The sequence below is a fragment of the Haliotis rubra genome, unplaced genomic scaffold (assembly GCF_003918875.1).
Source record: "Haliotis rubra isolate DU_JTF1 unplaced genomic scaffold, ASM391887v1 Scf37, whole genome shotgun sequence".
Classification (NCBI taxonomy): domain Eukaryota; kingdom Metazoa; phylum Mollusca; class Gastropoda; order Lepetellida; family Haliotidae; genus Haliotis; species Haliotis rubra.
In genome coordinates this window covers 2,554,411-2,579,976 of record NW_025767046.1, presented here as the reverse complement: position 1 = coordinate 2,579,976, position 25,566 = coordinate 2,554,411, and the positions used below count along the sequence as shown (strand labels likewise).

The following is a 25,566-nucleotide window of genomic DNA, read 5'->3' as shown; positions in this document are numbered from 1 at the left end:
TTCCAGAATATCAATGATGGTATTTCCACGTTGAACCCCTGTGTCGAATGGAGCCTGGATTCGTCGTGTAGTGCCACATTGTAAATTATGAATATAATCCACGTTGTGTTATCTGTTGACATCAATTTGATTTACACGCTTAAACTGTGTGAGTACAAATACGTGATTGTGTAGACTGGCTTGGATTTGTTGTCGCTTTGAACAGTATGAACAGTTATAAGATTGTCAGTTTGATGGGGAGTAAGTTCGAATTGAGGCAGAGTGTTTACCATGAAACCCATGAGCTACAAGTGACAACCAAGTCAGTGAGTCTGACCACCCGATCCCGTTAGCGGTCACATACGGCAGGCATACGTTGCTGAAGACTAATTCTAACCCGAATCTTCACGGTTCACGGGTATTTTCAGCTGGTGTGTTTTCAGATGGTTGAATAACCCGGATCTTCACGGTTCACACACAAAGGTTGTATTTTTATGTGACATATCTATGCTATAACGTTTGGTCCGGATCGAAGTCATTTAAGGTCAGTCGACTTACGTAATATAATGTGCGCCAATACAGTAACATCAAGTATATAGCATTAAGTGTTTGTGTCGAAACACACGTCTTCTACAATGCATGTAACGATACAATCAGTCACAATTGCCATACATCAACTACTCTAGAACTGTCCTTATGTAAATAGTCTAATCATTTCTTCAGATAACTCTTGATACATGGGATAAGAAAGGTAATGCATGAATGGCCTAACTGCTTGTACTGGCTAATCGTGATTGGTTTATTGCTGTTGGCTAATGGCCAAAGGATAAGTACAATTTTCTCTGCTTGTATCATCTGTACAGTTGCGTAACGACGTGCAATCAAGGTCTTTCGCTGTATTCCTGCCTGAGGCTATGGAGCATATATTTTTAAATTAGTGTCTCTCTTGTGTTTTGTCTAACAACTTTAATTAATTTAGAAAAAATGGCCTCAATATATTAAGGCCAGAAAATTAGAAATAATTATGTCTTCAAGTTTCATGATACCCAGTAAAGAAACGACTTTTGTGGCATTATGGCAGTATGGAATTCCAGATTATGTTTGTCTTCGAACTACTGATTTTCGCATACTGAGAGAACGAAAACAAACTTTAAGTTAGATATTATATTTATTCATAGGCTGATTACTTGATAATGTTATATTCTAAATCTAATGATTTTATTCAATAAATAACAAGATCGAAATCAATGAGATCATTCTATGAGGCGTGATGTGAGACATAAAACTTAACATTTGCTTACCAGCACTTAACAGTAAAACAATGTGTGGGCATAAGAAACACAATATTACACACTTACTGCCTAACAGTAAAACGTTATATGTACAAAAACAAAACGAGCACGATGTGTCAGACCAAGTGACCATTACCCACTACAGGTCCACGCTGGTGGGCATGTCGAATGAGGAAGTGACCAATGCCCAGGTTGTGTAATAAAGGAAGGTTGCGAAAATGACGCACGAGGGATTAACGTTACGAGTGATTTTGCCGCTACGTAATCGTTAAAGTTTGGGTATATAGCATAAACTTGCCGTTAACTTGAGAGTACTTGATTTTGATCTCGACAAGCATGTCTTTCTCTATTGCAACAGCGGTAGCTTTAATGGCCAAGATGGCCTTCGGTCAGGTATTTGACATGAATGCTATGAGAGGGGGTGCAATGGGTGGTATGAACGGAGGTGCAATGGGTGGATTAGAACGGAGGTGCTATGGGTGGATTAGGAGGTGGTGCTATGGGTGGATTAGGAGGTGGTGCTATGGCTGGTATGAACGGAGGCGCAATGGGTGGTATGAACGGAGGTGCAATGGGTGGATTAGGAGGTGGTGCTATAGGTGGTATGACCGGAGGTGCAATGGGTGGATTAGGAGGTGGTGCAATGGGTGGCATCGGTGGAAGTGCAATGGCTGGCATGGGAGGTAGACCAATGAGTGGCTTAGGAGGTGCAACAATGGGTGGCTTTGGAGGGGGTGCAATGGGTGGCTTTGGAGGGGGTGCAATGGGTGGCTTTGGAGGGGGTGCAATGGGTGGCTTGGGAGGAGGTGCAATGGGTGGCATGGGCGCTGCTTCTCCATTTGGCATGGACTCGGGATTCCAAAGTGCAGGTGTTGGATTGGCATCTGGACTTTCAAACGGTCCTTCAAGTTCGTGGAGCTCCAGTACAAGCGGACTCGGATCTAGCCAAACCGGATGGGGATCTAGTCAAGGCGGATGGGGATCTAGTCAAAGCGGATGGGGATCTAGTCAAAGCGGGTGGGGATCCAGCCAGGCCAGTTCATCTTCCTCAGGATGGTCACCTGTGTCCAGTTCAAGTTCCACGGGAAGCTCTGGTACAGCTGGATTTGGTGCAGCAGGATTTGGTGCCGGTAGAATCCCTTTCCCAAGCACAGGTTTCGGGGCTCGTCTGCCATTAACTGGGCTCACGGGCGGCGCTGCTGGTTTGGGATGGGGATTCAACCCACTGCAAGGAATCCAGAGTGAGTACTTCCTTGATATTCAATACAGACCTGATTACAGATTTCAGAGTAACAGGACTTAAACCCAATAGTCATAAATAGGGAACAATATACAAACATGGATTGAGTGAGTGAGTGAGTTTAGTTTAACGCCGCCTTTAGCAATATTCCAGCAATATGACGACGGGGGACACCAGAAATGGGCCACAAACGTAGAACCATAGAGATAGTAATTATATAAGATGATAATAAATATGCAGATAATCCTGTACATAAGCATACTTTTATATCAAAATTAACGATATTGCATATATTGCGATATTATTATTAAGTCTGAATTGCATTATGTTAAAAATCCTTTCAATTGTCACATGTTTGCACAAGCGGTAATAAGTCCGAAACTATCAGATGAAATGCTCACTCAACGTTTTTCTATGACTAGTCATAAGTTTTATCATACCATGAATATTGCCATATCAAATACATCTGTCAATCAGTTATTGACAATCATTATAAACATGTCATGAGGTCTAGAAAGCAACTGATTATAGCTTTCACCTTTGGGGCGGTGGAGTAGCCCAGTGGTTAAAGCGTTCGCTCGTCACGCCGAAGACCCGGGCTCGATTCCCCACATGGGTACAATGTGTGAAGCCCATTTCTGGTGTTCCCGACGTGATATTGCTGGAATATTGCTAAAAGCGGCACAAAACTAGGCTCACTCACTCACTCACTCACTCCAGCCGTGATATGAAGTGTTTGAAAAAACCCATAACTTTTATATTTGAAATGAGATGAATAAAGGGGTTTGTATACAAATCTAAGATTTATTCCATAATTATAAATAAATTGTTATCATGACATCAGTCTTTGAGAAGTTGTTGATTTTTGCAGATACTACAATGACCTGTGCCTTCACCGCTACCGGCTTCACTGGATCAGTCACGCTGAGGAGATCAGCGTGGGGGGTCAGTGCCAAGAATTGACATTTTTAACGTCTCACTTTGGTGAAATTTATGCTGTGACATAAATTTGAAACATAAATATATTTTGCGATTCTCAACAACTGAGCCGCTATTTATCGTCTATATTAGCAATATTTACAATTTATTTAGAAATATAAGTAACTTGAATTGCAATCGTGTCTCTCCTAGGTTTTCAAATTATTTTCTGCAGTTTGATAGCCTTAAGAACGTGCGTTCTGTAAATACTAATATATTTGCTATAATTGGTAAGACCATGAACCTTATTTCCCACTCGCCTTCAAGTCAATATACGCCTGGATCCTGTTCCACAAAGCGTTCATAGCGTTACGCCAATCGTTAACTATGATAAACTATAGAGTTACGACAGGTCGTAACATTGCGAACGCTTTGTATGTCGGGATCCTGAACCCGGGAACTGCATACAGTCTTATTAGAGAAAAATGAATTTATGTCCATCTTTGACTTTTTCCATATTCTCCTAACATTTATAGCGTTTAAAGTTTTTAGTGATGCTCCACAATGATGCTAAGGTCTTTAAGGTCCTCTTCATCTGCTCCAGATGGTGAGAAGGGGTGTGTCAGGGTCCTTGAATCTCAGGTCAACGACAGCAACTGGAACATACAACGTCGTCGTGACAGAGAGGTCCCGCACAGAGGCTGGCTGCACCTCTGATGGTCTTGGTCCAGTCATTGCCGGGTACGAGTTGCAGTTTCAGAAACACTACAAGCTTGAAAACACAAATCATTTCAAAATGAGCCAGTGTGCTTATAATTGTTTTATCGGGGATGCAACATTCATGTAAATCGTTTTGAAATCATTTCATTCTAGATGTGAATGACATCTCCAAAGTTGACGCATTAATGACGTTAATGATACTTGATGTATGGCTTTTTTTCGTGTGAGCAATTGACCTGTCCTTGCATGTGTTTGTGACGAATTGCACCGATTTTGAATTAAGTTAGACCATCACTTGATTAAAAAAAACATGCCAGTGATATAGCAGCAAATGTACAAGGAACTCTTCTCGTAGAAGAGACATCTGTTTGATATGGTTTTGTCGCTTTTACGTATTTTCATGTACAGAAATTTACTTCTTGATTCGGGCAAAACTACCGCAGCCTTTAAATGTGGTAGTGCTAAGATTTAACGTTGGGTTACACGAAGTCGGGCGAGACCATATATCGGATAAATTTGCAGTCTTCATCATACTTACATCGAGTTATCCGTATTATGAGATAATTGATAGTGATATTTATGATAATCCATAGTGGATATACGGTTTTCGTCTTAAACGGTAGAGTTACCGCCAATATTTCACTGATTAAACTTCATCGCGACAAAGCACCATCCTCATGTTGCATGTGCTTATCGAAATATACAGTTAGCAACTCACTCTAAAATATTATCCTAATATAATCCATTTTATGACATGTTCCAGGAACCAAAGATGGAACTTGTGGTCAATGGGCATGGGTTCCCAGAACCCCGGCGTCCTTGCTACCGTCACCCTCTCGGCCAACCAGCAGAACAACGTCAACCTTGCCAACCTACCATTAAACAACCTTGAGCTCTACGGTGGACGTGGCCTGGCGGTGAGTGTCACCTTCGCTTTACCACAAACATTACATTTTAATATTATATGTTGAATTTTATGTGATCGTCTTTACGTATGATTAGTGCTTGATGTTGTCTCAATTCCGCGATGTCCTTCATACTTGAGCAGTCAAATTGAATGTGTCGAGTTTAATGTTCGTAACTGTCGAAAAACATTATTATTACTCCGGCCATTGGCAATCTCAGCTCCTTGGGGGAGTATGAACCTTTCAATTTAACTTTAAGTATCAGTTTTGTAGTTGTAGTACCATTGTTTATCGATTCCTAAAGATAGTTGGGTAGCTTAGTGGTTAAAGCGTCGATCCGTCTCATGCAAGACACGGGTTCGTTTCCCAACATGGGTGTAATGTATAATGATGTTCAAATATGTGGCAACAAATCCCGTTTTACTCATTAGTGTCAAACGACATCGACAGAATTTTAGCCATATAGTGACGTGTCACCAGTTGATATAATGAAGGCGAATACACACTGTTAAACATTCTGGCTAATAATTTGGCCATTCATAATTTCCAAGTCGATCCCTAAAATGTGTGAAAAGCTTTCGTTGGGTACTCTGCCATGATATTAGTTGAATAATGAGAAAAGCGGTATAACAGTTAATTTCTTTCTTTTCAGATTTGTTCAACTTTGACAACAGGTGTTGATGGCAGGCAAGTTTGTTCCGATCCTATCGCTGCCTGTTGTAAGCTGGGTTTCGACAACCAGGAGGCGGTTACTCCTTAAACTTTCTCTTCTCAAATGATATTCACTCGGATCGTTCCACCTCGGACCATTACACTGACCGGAATCCGTATTGGAAGAAGATTCGTTCACGTGACTATCACATCACATCTGCGAAATAAACCTAAATATGATTTTTCAGTTTGGTTCCGCTTGCTTTTGTCTCAATTTGTATACCTAACTTGTACGTTAGGAATATTATATGTATATTTAACTGTATATGTTCAACACATAATAGCCTGACTCTGGAAACCACTGCCATATTACAATAATGGTATACCACTTTCTGTTAGGTATGATAAGGTATCCTTATTCTGTTTAAATATACATTAAATATTGGCACTCTTATGTACACTCATCCAAATATCTTTCTCATTATGCTCTTGTAAAATCGTTATTAGAGCCAGAAATATATTTAACTGTATTACATGACAAATGTTTGAGAAGAGCTTTTTGTAAACTCAGAATCTCATTGCATGATTTCAATGTAAACTCTGAGCGGAAAGGTAAAAATTTAAATCCAAGTGAAATTAAATGTGTCAAATGTAATAGCAACCAGGTCGAAGATGAATATCATGTGTTATTTGTGTGTAAGCACTATCGACACCTGCGAAATAAACATTTTCCAAACTTATGTGCAGGGTACAAAGATCAACATTTGATGATAAATCTTTTAAATTCTAGGAATGAAGATGTTATTACCTCTGTTGCTCGTTTTCTAAAAAATGTATTAATTTGTATTTTTAGATGTAAAACGTGATAAGTATGTAAACTTTGAAAATATGTAACTGTACTATGGGTCGTTGGGCCTAAAATACTGAATAAACTGTCTCTTAAATATACACTTGACGTTATGAGCATCTCCTTTGTGAATCCTAGAAAGATAATTGTAAACTCTGTAGAAATGGAGTAGTATACGTGCGGAACAGTTAACAGGGAATTTATATAATTCTGATTCTGATATTTAATATCAGTCACTGCTCCCCGAAGTGTAGGTAGCAGAATAAGTCGAATACATCCGAATGAAATCATACAGGTTCAGTTTACTTCATAAACGGAAAGGGGCGGTGGGGTAGCCTAGTGGTTAAAGCGTTGGCTCGTCACGCCGAAGACCCGGGTTCGAATCCCCACATGGGTACATTGTGTGAAGCCCATTTCTGGTGTCCCCCGCCGTGATGTTGCTGGAATATTGCTAAAAGCGGCGTAAAACCAAACTCAGTCAGTCAGTCAACGGAAAATACCATTCACCATGCGGTTAAATTATTAGATTGTGCTATAGCACACCTTCCATCTGCAGCTAAATATGGATCAAAACCCATGCCCTTTTTTCTTTAAGATATTGTTTGAATTATCATGATAACCAACAAAATATTCGTCTTGAACATTTGGGAAGTCTAACACCTGCAACCATGACATACAGGGCATTTGTAAATTTGTGTTTTGGAACTTGTGAATGATAAAGCCTGTTTGCATTATGTAGTAGAATTATGTGCATATTTTCTTGCATTGATTATTTTATATAATACTCCACTTTTGATAGGCATCATTTTATATTTTCCTCCAGTGCCGAAATTGTTCTAAAAATTGTCAAGTGTACATTTCACAGAACTACATACCCTTTTATCCTTATCAAACGTTGAATTGTATATACAGAGTATACTTTACAGCAGTTGTACCAGTTATATAATATCGCAGAATAATTTACTTTAGACGATGGGCATGCATATTTATACATATATTATCACTTCCTATGGTCTAAAAGTAAATGTTTCAATTTCGCTGTCATTACATATTGCATATGTGTAAAGTTATTTGTCATTTCAAATAAATTATTTTAACAGTTAATTGGCTTGTTTTGCTGCATAACTAGACGAACCACACTAGCTTGTGTGGATTACAATATGTGTTTGCAGACAGATCTTGTACGCATCAGCTGATAACGAGGATGTAAGGACGTCTTTTTTATAATTAATTGTCACTTACTTCAAATGATGACGTGAACCCAATTTAAGCAAAAACGTGATTGTGATATGATTCGACACGACATGACATGAATTATATTTTTCATGGTGGATTTGTAGTTTGTTTGATGATCCTTTCTCTATCCAGATATTGATCTCCGATATCCGAAATTGAATCGTACTTAATTTTGCAGTCCTTGGGAAGATGGCAAAACATTTACATCTACATCTACATGTGAGATCAAACTTGGTTAAGTGTCGAGTTCAAGATTAATGCCATTCTGTATACCAGTGTGTGGCTGCTTGGAATAGTCTGGATTATTGCAGGTTTTACAGGCGTAAGTGATATAAGTAGCGTAAATATGTCAACGATGGAATACAATGATACATCTGCAAAGATGACTTATAGTGATGTACTGAATGTCACACCGTAATGAACTAAATGTCATACGGCGTCGTACTGAACATCGAAATACTAAGCATTTCATGTCATCGGTGGTTACTGAACGCCACCCACTCAGGAACGGAAATCTATGCAGCAATGTACTGGATATCATCTAGTGATGTAATGAAATCCATGCAGCAATGTACTGGATATCATCTAGTGATGTACTGAAATCCATGCAGCAATGTACTGATATCATCTAGTGATGTACTGAAATCCATGCAGCAATGTACTGGATATCATCTAGTGATGTACTGAAATCCATGCAGCAAAGTACAGGATATCATCTACTGATGTATATCATCTAGTGATATACTGAAATCCATGCAGCAATGTACTGGATATCATCCAGCATGTATGTACTGAAAAATCCATGCAGCAATCATCTAGTGATGTGCTGATATCATCTAATGTGATATCATCTAGTGAAATCCATGCAGCAAAGTACTGGATATCATCTAGTGATGTTCTCAAATACATACAGCAATTTCCTGGATATCATCTAGTGATGTACTCAAATTTAATGCAGCATTATACAGTAACTGAACATCATCCAAATATGTACTGAAATCCCTGCTATAATCTACTGAATGTCATACATGGGTATACTACATATCATACAGCAATTTACCAAACGTATTAAGAGTGATGTATTTAACGTGTGTGAGTGATATATCGAACTTCATCCAGCGTTGTCCTTACTGATCAGTGGCTCCTAATTCAACCTGAGTATAAGACCCTGGAACGTCTGAAGAATACAAGACTTTAATATATTCATGGAAACGAATAAGGGAACACATGAAAGTACAAGTGTTCCTATACTCTTTTCCGGGCTTCTTCGTATGCTTTGTATTGCACTGTGGGTGAACATCTGGAAAAATAAAGGAACACCTATACTTCTAAGTGTTCCCTTATTCATTTCAATGAGTATATGTATTTCACAACCTCTGACGACTTGACCCCACGCCATATGCTATGTACTGAAATATTATAGCAACGTCCTATATGTGATACAGCGGTTACTACGTGTTTATTTCAACATCAGTGTTTCTCAATAAATAGGAAGTGAAACTGACAGGCGACATACCAACAGTGCCTGACCTTGAGCGAGTCAGGTGTCGATCAACACAGCTATTGACAAGTGAATCCATCAAATTTGTCTTGAGTCATTGTAAATAGTTATGGATGGATGTTTGGGAATACTTACACGACTAGAACATCCACCGTTGGACATCAGCTACATTAAGGTATATCACCGCTGAGGTGTTTGTTTTTGTTATTTTACGTTTTTATTGAAAAAAACGTCATGACACAATGTGACCTTTAATCGAGAGCTGTACGATTAAACACCTGAATAACGGTAAAACAAGAAGATGGGTACAGTAGCATTGTTCTTAGCGGTGTATCTGTACTGTGTCCAGTGTCAAGTCTGGAGAGGACAGCCTCAAGGACAATGGAACAGTCCAATTGGAAGTCAAGGAAGATTTGGTGGAAGCCCCGGAGGACAAAGCGTGTTTGGAGGTGATAACTTTGGACCAAGTGTGTTCGGTGGAGGTGGTATTGGAGCAGGTCCCTTTGGAAGCTCAGGTCCATTTGGTGACAATAACTTCAGATCTAACCCTGGGAACAACTGGATCAACTCGGGACCTTTTGGAATGAATGGTCGAAATGCACCAAGTGGACCATTTGGAATGAATGGTCGAAATGCACCAAGTGGACCATTTGGAATGAATGGTCGAAATGCGCCAAATGGTCGGCCTTTTGGCCCCAGTTCTTTTGGCCCTAATGGGCCAATGTCTAACAACCCGAATGCTTGGGGCCCGTCTTCAAACCTAGGAGGTCCATTTGCAACAGCATCCCCATTCCTGGCCAACTCACAGAATTCCCAGATGAATTCCTTTCAGTCAAATTTCCAACAAAATCCGTTTCAAATGAATCTGAACTCTCGATCTAATAATCCATTTGTACCACAACTAGGAAGTATGTTACCGCTTCAAAACATGCCTTTCATGCCAAATTCTGGCCAAAATGGATTCGGAACAAGGCTTTTCCAAGGTATTGGTTGGCAACCAGGCATGGTGTCTCTCGGCACAACAGGAACATCCAGCATTGGAAGCAGTTTGTCTGCTTCTGATAGAAATGACATTGACATTTCAGAAGGTAGGTTGTATAACAATTGAATGTACCATCTAAAAATGTACTCACAAATGTATGATTGTATAAAACCATCTCGCTCACCTGTAAGTTGTTGTATTTAAGAATTTCTGATTGTTAAAGAGTTCACACATTAAGCCAAAGACATGTGTGCAATTTCTCACAATATGTGAAGACCATTTATGGAATCCCAAGTTTGAAATTGTTGCAATATTTTGAAAGCTGCGTCAAACCACTCTCACTTTTTGTTAACCTTAGCTTCATCATAACATACATGCATTCATTTATGCAAACTTAAATCAAATATCAAAAGCATTACTTATGGCGTATGTATCAACATATTATGTTGTTACTATTGTATATAATTTTATTGCAGGAGAGACTCTCACATGCAGTGCCACAGACAACACAGGCTCATTGGCCGTGACGTTATCATGGACAGATAACACAAGCCAGGTAAAGTGTAGTTTCAACTGGTTAGTGGGGTAGATGAGTGGTTATACGTTTGCTTGTGTTGGCGAAGGCCGGCTTAGAATGTGTGAACACGACAAAATGATTTTGATCAATTATGAGACATTTCAAAAGTATGATCACGATCATAATGCTGGAATTTATTTACGAATCACGATCAAGCAGTTATGACGTTAGATGTTCGCAAAAGGCAGAGCGCATGTTACCCCACAGGCAGCACACGTCATAAATACTTAGAGAGGCAAGGCAAGTCTGAATAAAAAAACAGGAATCTACGGTATAATACAGTGTGGTTGGTTTGCTGTTTAACGCCGCACTCAGCAATCTTCCAGCTATATAGCGGACAATGCAGAACGGGGTATTTCATCAAACATAATTTTGGTCACTGGAAGTTCCAATCACTCCTGTCATACAGTCCTGTGGATAGATTTTGAAACCAATTTCTATGTTCCCTGTCTGGATATGGTTGAAATAGTGCTCAATATGGCTAACACACTCCCTTACAAAATATAACCATGATATATCACCACACATGTATTCATCTGTGGTAAAGTTTGAACCAAAATGTTATGGTCAGCTATGACTATTTGTCCACAGAGATTCCAGACGTTTAACCCAGTACAAGGTATCGTCAACGTGACGTCAGCGACCCTGTCTGGAACGTTCACGGTGCTGCTGACACGACGTGCCCGGGTGGAAAGAGGGTGTTCTTCTGTTACAATGGGCGAGATTCTCTCACGGTCAGTATACTATTGTTAGAACATTCAAATAGTAAAACGAATGTGATGGAATTAAAACCAAAATGTCCACATTTTAAAAGGAATGCTTGTTTCTTCAGGATCTTTGTATTTTTAAAATATAAGAAAGAAACATACGAACAAGAAAAAACTCTCCAACACTAAGTTTTCAGTGCGTTGTGTAACATTAATGGAGAGGCGGTGGAACAAATTGTTGGAATCATTTCAGTGTCTGGTGTCGCCACTGCGATCTTGCTGGATTATTGCTGAAAGTAAAATAATACTTTCTCAGATCTACAGTGGGTACTCTCGTATGGAATACATGTACACGATAGTGAGTGAGTATTGTTTTAAGCCGGTTTTAGGAATAAGCCAGCAATATCACAGCTGGGTAACACTAGAAATGGGCTTTAGACATTGTAAAACTAAACGCACTCACTCACTGACGTAGGTTTACGATCATCGTGGAGCTAAGATTGCTTTGTGCATGTGGATCCTGAACTTGTGTGAATCATGACGTGGGCATTATCTAGTTTAGATCTTCTTTGCAGAACAACTACAAACAGTGCGTGGGGCGGTGTCAGGGTGTTCAGCTTGGGCGTCTTGTCTTCAATACGGGTGAGACTTGGTGGGACATCCTCCATTACCATCCCGACAACTAACCTGCCGTTGACGAGTCTACAGCAATACTCAGGGAGAGGAATAGTGGTAAGTCAAGAGAGGTATTGGCACATCTTGGCATGTATCCTATATCCTATATTCCTTCAGTTTTGTATTTTTATGTGATATAGTCTCTCAAAAGTCTGTAAACATTGGCTCGACGTTTCATTACTTTGTCAGAAACACGGTAACAAATACATCATTAATTGTTTGAATCAGTCACGGAGTACTTAACTTTTTACTTTCACAAATTTTGGATCTCAATAATTATAGAAGATACAGTTCTGCTAAATGACATTATTATCCCACTCGCGACTAAACATGGCGGCAGTCTAACATAGCAGAAGCTAACGCAATGTATGGAAAACACATAATTAATATCGTTACCAGTTTACTGTGACAGGGATTGTCTGTATTTCAGCTATGTAGCCGAACCACCTCGGATTCCAGCGGAAGGGCCAGGTGTATCGGCAACTATGTGTATTGCTGCAAACTGGGTTATGACAATCAAGACGCCATCCTGAATTAGTCCCCCGGGGCATCAGGATGTATTCCGGGGAGGTGGGGTAGCCAATTGGTTAAACGTTCGCTTGTCATGCCGAAAACCCCGGTTCGATTCCATACATGAGTACAATGAGGGAAGCCCATTTCTGGTGTCCCCCGCCGTGATATTGCTGGAATATTGCTACAAGCGGCATGAATCCATACTCACTTACTGACTGGATATATTTCAACAGACAATAGACTCGGATCGGAGTCTCTTCTTCACTGATCACATTATGTTCCTCGAACAACATGATAGGATCATATGAACCATCCATCAACTGTTTAATGCAGTCAAACCAAAAAAAACAAGTATCCAAGCATCTTCTTGTCGATCGTCGTGTCAGAACATCAAATTGAAGCGTTGGTTTCTGTGAACCCAACGAATGTTCCATGAACCAACTCCACACGAAATGACCCTTTGTACAATTGTTTGAGCTGCAGTAGTAATTCTCGAGGTTTACGGATTAACGAGGTCCGTACAAACCAGGTTTCATTGTAGTTAACACATACCGTTCTTGTTCCATGGGGGCGGTTGGGTAGCCGAGTTGTTAAAACGTTCCCACATGGTACATTGTGTGAAGCCCAGCTCACTCACTCAATTTCGTTCAGTGGTGATGTAAATACCATTTTGTAGACTTTCATCATAGCTGTTGTACTATAAAAATACTATCTGATGATATGTTTGTTCTGATCGAACCATGTATTCCAGGATCGTCCGTTATCCAATGTGTATATATTCACCGCCATACACAGGTGGAAACTTGCTTTGTACATTGCCATGTAAACAAATAAATGAAAGCAACGAATACGAATGTGTTTGAGTTCTATTAAAAGGTAGTCTTTGACTTAATGGCATAGACCCATGAATGTCCGGGTTAGAATTGATCTTCAGTAAGCCATGCTTGTAAGATTCGACTAACAGGATCAGGTGATCAGGCTTGGTTGAAACATGTCATCGTATCCCAATTGCGTAGATCGATACTCATGATGTTGATCACTGGATTGTCTGGTCCAGACTCGATTATCTACAGACCGCCGCCATATAGCTGTAATATTGCTTAGTGCGGCATAAAACTGAACTCACTCACTCAATCACTCGCTTAATGTTTTGGTTTATTTTTACCTTCATCCGTGTCAGTAATTGTTGTCAAAGTCCCAGTGACCTGTATTTGTAAGGGTAAGGCGACTCAAGGATCGGGAGTTTAATCTTGATGACGTGGTTGATTCCGTGTCATCGGACCTAAACGGCGTGTCTGTGTTCATAACATCAGTCACCGGTTTGTTAGACCACAGTCAAATAGCCAGAGTATTGCCGAGGGCGGTATTAAATATAAAACATAACGACAAACAGAAGTGATTATTGGTGTGGTGTGTGTGTGTGTGTGTGTGTGTGTGTGTGTGTGTGTGTGTGTGTGTGTATGTGTGTGTTGTCTTTGGATTCACTCTCTGAATAATGATAATGATTATGCTCATTCTGGCTTAGGTGTAGTATGACAGATAGATGATCCTGTTCACGACAAGGTCAATAGGTCAATGTGTAATAATGTCATGATTTGAACATGAATTTGTAACAACCGGTGACAGTAGAAGAAAACGTTTGGTTTGATTTTGGAAACGGTAAATCAACATTCAGAGGTAATAGCTGTCTGTCACGCTAGTTACCTAACATGCACAGACATTGCGGGGTGAGGTGAGGTGAAATTGGGTTTAACATGGCACTTAAGAATATTTCGCTCATATGACGACGTGCATGCGTGTGTATATGTGGCCGCTTGTAGTATCATAGACTTAAGCTGGTTTCATAGTGCTAGCCCACTTAGATACCATGCCGCAGTGAAGCATGAATACCCCACTCAGACACATTATACTGACTCCGAGCCGACCAGTCCTTGTTTTACCCATTAATGCCGAGCGCCAGGCAGGGACAAACAAGTACCATATTTTAACGTCTTTTGGTATGACGCGGTCGGATATCGAACCCGCGACCTTGCGCTCTCCGGGCGGACGCTCTAACCACTACACCACGCAGGCGGTCCAGACATTGCGAAATTGTCCATTTTCGTTCTTGCATGGTGTATTTGTTGAGGGGTTAACTAAGAAATTGTATTATCCAAAGACGAGGTTTTGAAAATAAACTTGTTTTTAGTCGTAGCGCGTTTGGGACCTTTCTGTGGCTCTTCTTAATGGGGCATCACCTGGTTATCTCCCTTGAGTCAACAGGAAGTTAATAACTATATTTGCAGCACGTATAGTGTCGTAACAATCGTGGCATCACATTCACGATTGATTGGGTGAGTGAGTGATTCATCTCAAATGTCGGTTTGAACAGTGCAAGAACCATGGTGAAGTTTCATGATACGACGATGAAATCAATTTTATTCATTTGTGGAAACACCCATTTTTAGGAAAACACACGTTAATTCGCTTTATTTTTTAGTCCAAACTTGGAAACCGAAACCATAACTCCATAATGAGGTACCTTACTGGCAGCACATATAGTCGGCGATCGAGCCACTCAGCCACCGACTCTGCAACAAAATGGACTTCCAACAATTGGTGACGTAGATCACGTACTTGTGTACCCCTCTGATGGGTGTTAACTAGCACAGCTCTCATGACCGAACGTTTGATTGGTTTTTCAATTTAAAACTAACTTCAGTCTTAAAATACTGACACATTTAAGATCACGTATTTGGCATCAGTCAACAGTGATTCGTAAACAAGCAACAAAACACTATACAATTATGGACTGGTGATGAGGTCAATACTTGTTTTTATGGCCCCGCGAAAAGCAATATTGACCGAGGACGAAGTCCGAGGTCAATATTCCTTTTCGCGGGTCCATAAAAACAGGTATTGACCGAATTCACCAGTCCATAATTGTTTTATTATGTAATTACCGAAAAATGCTTCTAAAAACCAAAATATGTCCATTTAGTCAAGAAAAGTAATTTTATTTTCACTCCAAACCAATAACGTTATGTCAACAATACTGTGACATGTAAACAATAGAATGACGTCACAGCTTGACACCCTTACATAAACAAAATCTATTTTAGTAACTCAAGTCAATATCACTTTTGGTCGGACCTGGGTTGGAGTCAATATGCTTTTCTGTCGACGGTCACGTGACCGTCTCTAGACCAATCAGATAGCCGCAAAAATATGCTTATATAATAATTCTAGATGTTTAAACAAATATCAAGAGTTGAGACATGAAATGAAAGTTTATCAGTTATAGCGTTCTAAATATTGGTTATAGATACACTGACTGTTCATCGCTATCAATCTTTTAAACTCCAGTGGAAAGTCAAAACAAGAGAAAGGTCCAGCTAAAGTATTCCTGAAACCAAAGCGCTAAGAATAATATCAAATGCACCAAAAAAATCAAATTTTAAACACCAAAATGTGTAAAAATATTTTATGTAAATCATCTATGAAAAAAGGAAACCCACAAGAAATGAATCAGAAACAGTAGAGTACCAAGCGCTAGTAAATTAGTAAACTTAACATCTGGCTTCGTATCTGGGCTAAATTCTATTTCAATAATGGCAACATCGGAGAGATACCGTTTAGAAAAGCGCAGCAATGTAATGTGTTGTGTATCAATCATCACACACTACTAAATATGGTTTTATCTGTCATCAGTGGTAACTAAACATCGCATTTACCTTTTTTCTTTCTTGTGTTAAATGACGTCAATTTAATGAAGGAAGTTGCCGTGTTAGAGTCACAATCTCAACGCATGACTTGATGTGAATAATTTCCGTCGTCATGGAGCGTTTAAATTGTTTTAAAAACCTCAGAAATTAAATCTACGTGTGACTGCGGTTGGAATTTGCTTCAACAAAAAAATGTGACTTTTTAAAGAATTCCACACCTCCGACTCGCCTGAGGTGAGTGAAAAACACAAATACCCCCAAGACGCACAGTGTGAGGATCAATCAGCCTACAGTTCATATGGGTCTTCAGGAACTGAAGGACTATATGATCAATAATCTAACTTCCGTTTTGACCAGTAACGCCTCCGTATTCAGGTTCTACTCCCTTGTTAAGTTATAGAGATAAAGGAACGTCATTTTTTTCAACATTGCCAGTGAAAACAATGGGTTTTTTCGAGTTTTCCTTAAAAATGTTATCAGCAATTACGAAAAAAATGCTAAAACTGTTTTAACACGTAAGAATTTGCTCTTCAAATAATTTATAGAGATAATGGGAACGTCATTTTTGTCAACATTGATATTGAAAACAATTGGTTTTATCGGGTCTTCCTTAAGATTTTTATCAGCAATAAATAATGCTAAAACTGTTTTAACACGTAAGAATTTGATCTTCATGTAAACTTTGAACGAGAGAGATAAGTTAGAAGTAGATGTGCCATTCACAGACCTGTAATAATGTTGATAATAAATACAGCAAAAGCAGTGATGATAAATAGTAACTGTGTGATGGTCTCCGTGGTGGGCCTAGATATGGGGAGGATGTATTCCCCTGATCCAGAAGATTTTGTACAACTGGGTTACATTTATTTAACCCCAAAATATCTGTTCAGTTCCGTTACCCAGTCAGCCTCTCCCAGCCCAACTGTTTGCGTGCTGTTCTAGGCCAGTCATGCACTTCCACTTCGAAACCTCCAATGTCTGATTTTACATCAGACTGTACAAATGAAATGTTCATTAGGTAATGAATTTAATGAGAATGTCAAACACCTTCCCAGTGGTGCCAAACCTTGACACGAACACAGTATCGTAAATGACATCTTTCTATTACCGTCCTCGCCATGCGTTTGACCCAGTCATGATGCGACCCATTGTTCTCGGTGCCTCAAACCTCTGACACTCTTGGTAATGCAGAAGGTTGCATTGTTGGGGCGTCTCACCATTTTCTGTAAAGTTAGTGGTGATTTCGAAGAGACAACCAGTCGAGGGGCAAGCATTTGTGGGAACGCATTCACTCACTCTACATGCGAAATAGTTTGATTTCTATATCCACAGCATAACATTGAATAGAAACGAAAGGACGATCACTAAAGAGCCCCTCCCTCTGCCCAACAAATCACACAAACAGTAGTAGTAGTAGTAGTAGTAGTAGTAGTAGTAGTAGTAGTAGTAGTAGTAGTAGTAGTCGTAGTAACGATGGTGATCGTGGGGTGGTAGTGGTGGTAGTAGTACTAGTGTATACGCAAATGGGGTTCATTTGTTCCGGTGGGTCTTATATATGCATTCAAGTCGTCATTCTCAACTCCTTGGGGAGTATACAACCTACAGGTAGCATATCGGGTACCATATCCTGACTGTATGACAAAACATGTACACACAACAACAAATAATGTAAAAGATAGAATCCAGATATTTGTGCTGGTCAAAACTCCTTCGGGTTCACACATATCTGGACTTTATTTTATATATATATATACACATGAAGCGTCATGCCGATATTCACTAGTGCACCCCGAGGCACAGCCAACAGTAAGTTGTCGTGCAACCGTGCAACATGCAACCTGACAGTGTCAATCGCTGAATCATTCGATCAGTCAATCAGCTAATCAATCTATTTACGTCATAAGTGTGCGTGTCAGACTGAACCTCTCATCACGTAGATATACATCTGTCTAATTGATTAGGTTTCTTGGCGACACCAATCTCCTCGTTTTACTCCTCAAAGTTCACCAGGGGAAATTCGGGAACACCTCATGTAATCACTAATTTTCTGTCATCCATCGTATAATTATCAGAGTTATTTTCGCTCAATTTGCATAAAATTAAGTGTTTGTAAAATAATCACAAATGTAGTGATACATATAATTTTGGAGGACAGTCCAAAGCGTATTTTGAAGCCTTTCTTAAATACATGCACGCCAACGAATCTCCTGTTTGCCCGAATATTTGTTGGTTTTTGGCACTATACCAAAGCAGGCAACACCAAAAATCAAAGAAGACGTTGTACCTATTTTAATACACATCAAATCCTCTTCCGTAATTATCACTCAGCAATATTCCAACTGTATGACAGCAGTCTGTAAATAATCCAGTCTGGACCAGACAATCCAGTGATCAACAGCATGAGCATATTACAGTATGCATTCAAGTACATGTACATTTTAACCTCTTTTGATTCATGTGTGAAGCCCATTTTGGTGTCCCCCGCCGTGATATTGCTGGAATATTGTTAAATGCGACAAAATGCCTACTCATTCACTCCTTTCACAATGGAACAATGACACGATAATGAAATAAAACTCTAAACTTTCAACAACAAACAATCAAACATTTTTCATTTTTGAAATTCTTAAGATTCATTCTTGAGATAAAACGTTCCACCATACATTCAAGGAAATGAACTATAAGCATAACTCGCAGAAAGTCAGAAAACAAGCCTACGTTTATCACATATTTATTACAAAGACGAAAATCAGATTTTAGCAGATATATGTTATACCTATATACGTGGTTTTATCCCATCTTGTTTATATTTCGGAATCTTAGGGATATCTATATCGTCAACATCGTCCACATCGTTGACCCTCCCGCAATGCCCTCTGACTGATTGACCCACTTCTACAGGGTCAAGAGAGTATGTCAGCACACATCCCGTGGCGTGTATTACGGGTAGATCAAACACATCCTCACCAAATGTCATCCATCAGCGTTGACATTCCTTAGTCAACCTCGATCTAGCTTCCGGTCCTCTGAGAACGGTTTCGAAAATTGCCTGAAGACCGTCCAAAAATATCATTCATAAGATTAACCGCAAGTGTAAAATGTTATGAATTAAGGTGTACAACTGGGATTATCAAGAATGTCACGATCTCTAAACAAATTAACAGTTGAAATAAAATAATTAAGTTAGTGTACTAATCTGACTTGAAAAAAATTCTTGTGTAACAGAAAGTTGCCATGAAAAATTACTGATGCATAAGTACTGAACGAAAATCAAAACAATTTTTCAAATTAAAGAATATGTTGAGATTATGAAAACACACGCATGATTATAACCACAAAAAGTTAAATATATACCGCAGATGATCTCTTTTCAATATTGAAGGCAGTTTATTGAATGAAGGATGCAATGCCCCCCTTCAAATAGCCCCGTGTGGCTTTGTGGTACTCAAGAACAATGGGTTTTTTTTCACAATAATGAAATGAGCAATTTCATGTGAATTCTCAGCTGGTATTGAATTGGTTAGAATTGGTCTTCAGCAACCCATGCTTATCGTAAGAGGCGAGAAACAGGATCGGGTGGTCAGACTCGCCGATTTGGTTGACACATGTTATCATATCCCAGTTGTGTATATCGATGCTCATGTTGTTCATCACTGGATTGTCTGGTCCAGACCGCCATCATACAGCCGGGATATAGCTGAGTGCGGCGTTAAACAAACAATCTGTTTATGGCTATTTGTTCTTTTTAAATTGGGGGCCATGGGTTACGCCAAACACGCAGGATCGATTCCCAAAATGGGTACAATGTGCGAAGCCCATTTCTGATGTCCCCCAGAATATTGCTAAAAGTGGCGCGAAACTCACTCACTCACTCACTTGTACTGAAATTATCATAAGCTGAAAATTAAAACTGGGTTAAAACGCAAGTATCATTTTGCAATTTGGTATCACCAAATTTTATAATTATTGGTTTTCACAAATATCCTGAAGTCGTTACTATGCTGGGGTAACTGCTGTAATGTGAGGTATGACTCTCAAACCAAACTCGCAAATTGTTTTAAACTGAAGCATTCTTCTCTAATATTATTCGCCATACATCAAATTATCAAGTGCATATTTTACTTTTAGGCTTAGCTGGAGCCTCTGGCATACCTAAAAAAATAAGGAATGTCGATTCCTGAAGGTATTACTGCCAATTGCAGAATGGTCAAATCGGAAGTTCATCGGGACCTTGTTGAACTCTGAATGGCACACAGGATAAGGAAGTGTTGAGGATGGTGTCGGTGTGTGAATCAATCACTCCACTCCTCAAGTGTGACGCTACTCAGAAGCATATAAACATATGCGACACCTATTGGCTGAAACTCTTACACTCCGCCTTCAGTTGAAACAACCTTTAAAAGCAGTAATCATTTCGGAGTCGCCCATACCCTACTCCACTCGTTTGTTTTAGTCAGAGATGATCATGGCGTCGAAATGTACCCTGGTTTTTGTGCTAGTGGGTGTCATGGGGAGATTGATATCTGCCCAGTGGGGTAACACCGGTTGGGGTAACTTTGGACAACAGACTGCATGGTCTCAACCCGCTAGTCAACGGGGTGGACAACCCGGCGTTGGTCAAGGTCGAGGATTCTGGGGAAACGCGCCCACCCGTGAGTACACTTTCTTGACCGTACACTGACCATGTACAGAAAGAGGATTAGAAGCGGTTGTTCGTATGGTCTTAACCGGCATTTATGTTCATTTTACTTTAACATTAACATTTGTAATTTCTGGCTTAATATTCGCAAATTCCTACTTAGACCACAACGTGGAGGAAATCTAATCAAATAAGATGTGAAAAGTGTGTAAAACAAATCCTTTGTCCCAAACAAGCATTCAATAGCCAGAACTGTAAACTTTTATTATTATTTTATTACTTTCCGAGAGAACTTTTCAGATTCCAACATTGGCTTCTTTACCATTTCAGCATTTACGATGATTTATTTTTCAAAGTTCTTAGAGACAATTATTCTCTAATTATTTAATTACTAGTATAAAAGTATTTGCCTTAATGATTAATGATGCTTTAAGATTATGTCACGCCACCATGTCTGTTATGATGAATACATTGTAATAACTGCAAATTGTACGCTCGAAAATATTCTCTACATCTGTATAATAATACACTAATATATATATATATATCTTTTTCAGAACGATATTTCACGTGTATAGGGAAAAATACCAATGCGGATGAAATGAGAGTTACCTTCACTGAAGCTGTAAGTGGATATTATTTTCATTACAGAATCGGTAAAATCCAAGGCTGTTGGGTTTGTTGTGTTTACCGCAAAAACAATATAACAAAACAGTGAATAAAATCATGAAAATATAAGCGATAAAAACATTTCGATAAGTAGTGAGTGTGTGAGTTTAGTTTTACGCCGCACTCAGCAATATTCCAGTTATATGGTGGCGGTTTGTAAATAATCGAGTGTGGACCAGACAATCCAGTGATTAACAGTATGAACATTGATCACTTCGATAAGTAACGTTACATAGAGCAATAAGACGTCTTCACGGTTACATAGGATATTTAATACTTGATCCGAAGGTTGTGGGATTCCTGTTGAAAAGACAGAGGATTGCCTCCTTTAACCGTTAATTAGGTCGCCTTAGGTTAGGGAATTAGTTTGCGTACAAAATACAGTAAAGCCTTCTTAATCCAAACGGTACAGCGTTAGAGAAATTGTCCGGAGTGACAGATTTTGGGATAAACGAATCACGTTTGTTGAGTAATTTTGCTGAATATATGTACAACTTCTCCCAACAATAGGGACGATGGGGTAGCCTAGTGGTTAAAGCGTTCGCTCGTCACGCCGAAGACCAGGGTTCGATTCCCCAATGCCTTTTCACTGTATATAAATGTAAATCCTTTTCTTATCTAATCCTTTACTGCATGGTTTAGTGGATAGAGCACCTGCCCGGAGAGCGTATTGTCGGTGGTTCGATCCCCTGATGGCGTCATACAAATATATATGTAGTGAAACTTGTTGTTTCCCTTGCTGTTTTCAACATTTAAGGGTTAAAACAAGTACTGTTGAGCTCGGAGTATACAGTTGACAGTTTACCGTGCCCGCGAGTTGTATCCATGTTTAACTATTACATTGCTAGCGTTATAAAGCAGGAATAAGTCGGGTCAAGTACCATATGAATCTCTCATTTAATGGGGTAGGTGTAGTAGCCTAGTGGTTAAAGCGTTCGCTCGTCTCGCCGAATACCCGGGGTCGATTCCCCATGTTAAGCCTATACCTGGCGTCCCCCGCCTTGACAATGCTGGAATATTGCTAAAAGTGGCGTACAATCATACTCACTCACTCACTCTCACTTAATGAAGTGCCCACATTGCAGATTCCAGATTTCCCATAGCCCGCCACACATATATAAACATATGTGACAAACCCACATCCAAAAGACATCTCAATGTCAAGCGAATGTTCAATGTCGACTATATTATCAGCATTAGTTTGTTTCTTTAACGCCACACTCCGTAAATAATCGACTCTGGACTAAACAATCCAGTGATTGATATCATGATAAGATCACAGATAGTGGTCAAATATTGATGATGCCAGATGTTCGCGAAAAGGTGAGCAAAGGCTAGTCAACTATTCATCTGAACAAATTGGAAAGTATGGTGCCAGTCAAAATAGGGAATTACATCATTATTGTCACTGATGCATCAGATTATACCTCCACATCTCAACCATAACACCTTTTTAAAGCTTTACTGATGCCTTAAATGGTGTAACCTTGATCGACCAATTTCTGAACATAAGTTGTATGACGCTCTTTGAAATCTTGGTAAATAGACGAAGCTTGATTGTCCTTCAGAAGTTGTGAAATGTAAAGACCAAACTTTAGTTTAGTTGTTGGACTATTGCTCTACATGAAAGGTAAGTTGACTCTTGGAAAGTTGATATCATCCCTTTTGTAACTCGGAATCCTTATGCTCTGATGTGATATGAAACAAATAAACAAGTGAGGCGGTCTCACTTGTTTCCTTTACAAGTTCATGCGGTTTAATAGAAAAACTACAAATATCAGAGACAACGTATGTCTATAAGTGGTTAAAGGGGAAAAAATACAATTATCGTAGATAACTTATGTCTATAAGTGGTTTAATAGAGACCATACAATTATTTTAGACAACGTATGTTTATAGTTGGTTCAATAGAAAAAGTACAATTATCGTAGAAGACTAATGTGTATAAGTGATTTAATAGAAAAACAATACAATTATCGAAGACAAGGTATGTTTATAACTGTTTTAATAGGAAAAGTACAATTATCGTACATAACTTATGTGCATAAGTGCATTTAGAAGTGGAATGCATAAGAAAAGCAAGATTTATGGATGTCAACTTCTTTATTGTGAATAACACGAACATCACCTGATGAAGAAGCAAGCATACACTCTGAAACGTCGTGTTATTCACAATGAAGACGTTGGCATCCATAAATCTTGCTTTTCTTATGTGCATATTGTTTTAAAGAAACAATACAGTTATCGTAGACAATTTATGTGTGTAATTGGTTTAATAGAAAAACAATGAAATTACAGCAAAGCCAGGAGAGATGGAATGTCAACCGTTGGTTCAACCCCCAACGAATTCAGATGGATGCTGTTGTCCACGTGTCCGGCCAGTCTCAGACAGCAGGTCGTTTCCAGTTGGTTGTCACCCGCTACGGTCGTGTCGAGGATGGTTGCTCCAGCGAGGCTTTGGGCAGAATCGTGGATAACTTCCAAGCATTTAACTTCTTCTCGCAACAGCGCGAGTCCAACAGCCAGTAAGTCCACTTGGTTTTTCATTCTGTCAAGTATATGTGTATATTTCGGTGAGGTATAATTCTGATCACAGAATTCTTTGATCAGGAAATCTGTAGGCGTTGAGAAACTGATGGATAAGGTGGAACTGATCACCTTTACCAAATGGTATTACTGGCCAAGGGAGTTGATGATTTTTTACTATGCTTTTAGCAATATTCCAGCAATGTCACGGCGGAGGGCACCAGAAATGGGCTTGGCACATTGTACCCATGTGGGGAATTGAACCTTAGTCTTCGACATGCGAGTGAACGCTTTAACCACAAGACTACCCACTGAAGCAATGAGAGCCCAGTTCAAAATGCATTGTTTCACATTTTCGGGCACCCGATATAGAAAACGATTGCCAAACGAAAACATGAGCAAATTCAAAAATAGTTATACGCCACAAGGCTACCTCACCGTCCATGGTCAAGGGAGCACAGATGGCTCTGTCTTCTTAGATGTTGTGTTGAGTTACGTCCCGTTGGTGTCAGAGGAACCTATGGATTTGTTTCCCCGTTTGGCAAGATCATGTTTCTTGGTTTGTCAGTACCTGCTCAACAAAGTGGTCAACGTCTTGGACTTGCAGAATTAAACGGTGATAGCACTGAAATTGTTTATAAGCATCTATAAACCCAAGATAAAATATTACCAAGCAATAACCAGATATGATTCTGGAGCATGTTACTAGTAACCTGAGAGCCAAGCTTTGAGCAGTTTGATGGTTACAATGTTAGACCTTGCCGACCATGTGCCATTGTGCCCAAGCGGAGAGATTTTGTGTTCATGCTATCAACCACTGTTTTTTATGTCCCATACTTGATTATTCACGGGACGCCATCATACAGGAGGAAAAGTTCTATTCCGTAAAGTAATCACAAACAGTAAAACATTAACGCAAGAGAATAATCAGTCTCGATTATGTGTGGAAACAGATATCATTTGGTAAAGGCAAAATATCGGTGATAATTATACGAATGGATCACTGAAATTCGATGCTCATGTTGTTGAATACTGGATTGTCTGGTCCAGACTCGATTATTTACAGACCACCGCCAATAGCTGGAATATTGTTGAGTGCGGCGTAAAACTAAACTCACTCACTGAAGTTAGTGACAATGTTGTACAGTTGTCGTAAAAGTACCGTGACTCATCACATATGTGTGTACTCTGAACATATCATGATCAATATTCAGTTTTGATGGGTTGGTGAACATTGGATTCGTGGTATTTGAAGATATTTAATACATTTTATCGATCTTCTTAC

At 39.4% G+C, this 25,566-nt stretch overlaps 2 protein-coding genes across 2 annotated transcripts; both read left to right on the top strand.

Annotated features, from left to right (window-relative positions):
• Positions 1–1,746: 1,746 nt before the first annotated feature.
• On the top strand, positions 1,747–5,814 carry LOC124285810 (glycine-rich cell wall structural protein-like). The gene is made up of 5 exons (XM_046722077.1): positions 1,747–2,512; positions 3,383–3,456; positions 4,034–4,170; positions 4,913–5,066; positions 5,707–5,814. The coding sequence occupies exons 1-5, from the start codon at positions 1,747–1,749 to the stop codon at positions 5,812–5,814; spliced, it is 1,239 nt and encodes a 412-aa protein (XP_046578033.1).
• Positions 5,815–9,590: 3,776 nt separating this feature from the next.
• On the top strand, positions 9,591–12,768 carry LOC124285809 (collagen alpha-1(I) chain-like). The gene is made up of 5 exons (XM_046722076.1): positions 9,591–10,377; positions 10,748–10,827; positions 11,440–11,582; positions 12,131–12,287; positions 12,661–12,768. The coding sequence occupies exons 1-5, from the start codon at positions 9,591–9,593 to the stop codon at positions 12,766–12,768; spliced, it is 1,275 nt and encodes a 424-aa protein (XP_046578032.1).
• Positions 12,769–25,566: the final 12,798 nt, after the last annotated feature.

What these genes read in the sequence shown, in the direction of transcription:
- LOC124285810 (XM_046722077.1), top strand. Translation starts at nt 1,747, where the DNA reads ATGGGTGGATTAGGAGGTGGTGCTATGGGTGGATTAGGAGGTGGTGCT. An exon ending in CTTGGTCCAGTCATTGCCGG is followed by an intron (nt 4,171 to 4,912) that starts GTACGAGTTGCA and finishes GACATGTTCCAG; the next exon opens with GAACCAAAGATGGAACTTGT. An exon ending in ACGGTGGACGTGGCCTGGCG is followed by an intron (nt 5,067 to 5,706) that starts GTGAGTGTCACC and finishes CTTTCTTTTCAG; the next exon opens with ATTTGTTCAACTTTGACAAC.
- LOC124285809 (XM_046722076.1), top strand. Translation starts at nt 9,591, where the DNA reads ATGGGTACAGTAGCATTGTTCTTAGCGGTGTATCTGTACTGTGTCCAG. An exon ending in TGACATTGACATTTCAGAAG is followed by an intron (nt 10,378 to 10,747) that starts GTAGGTTGTATA and finishes ATTTTATTGCAG; the next exon opens with GAGAGACTCTCACATGCAGT. An exon ending in ATGGGCGAGATTCTCTCACG is followed by an intron (nt 11,583 to 12,130) that starts GTCAGTATACTA and finishes TCTTCTTTGCAG; the next exon opens with AACAACTACAAACAGTGCGT.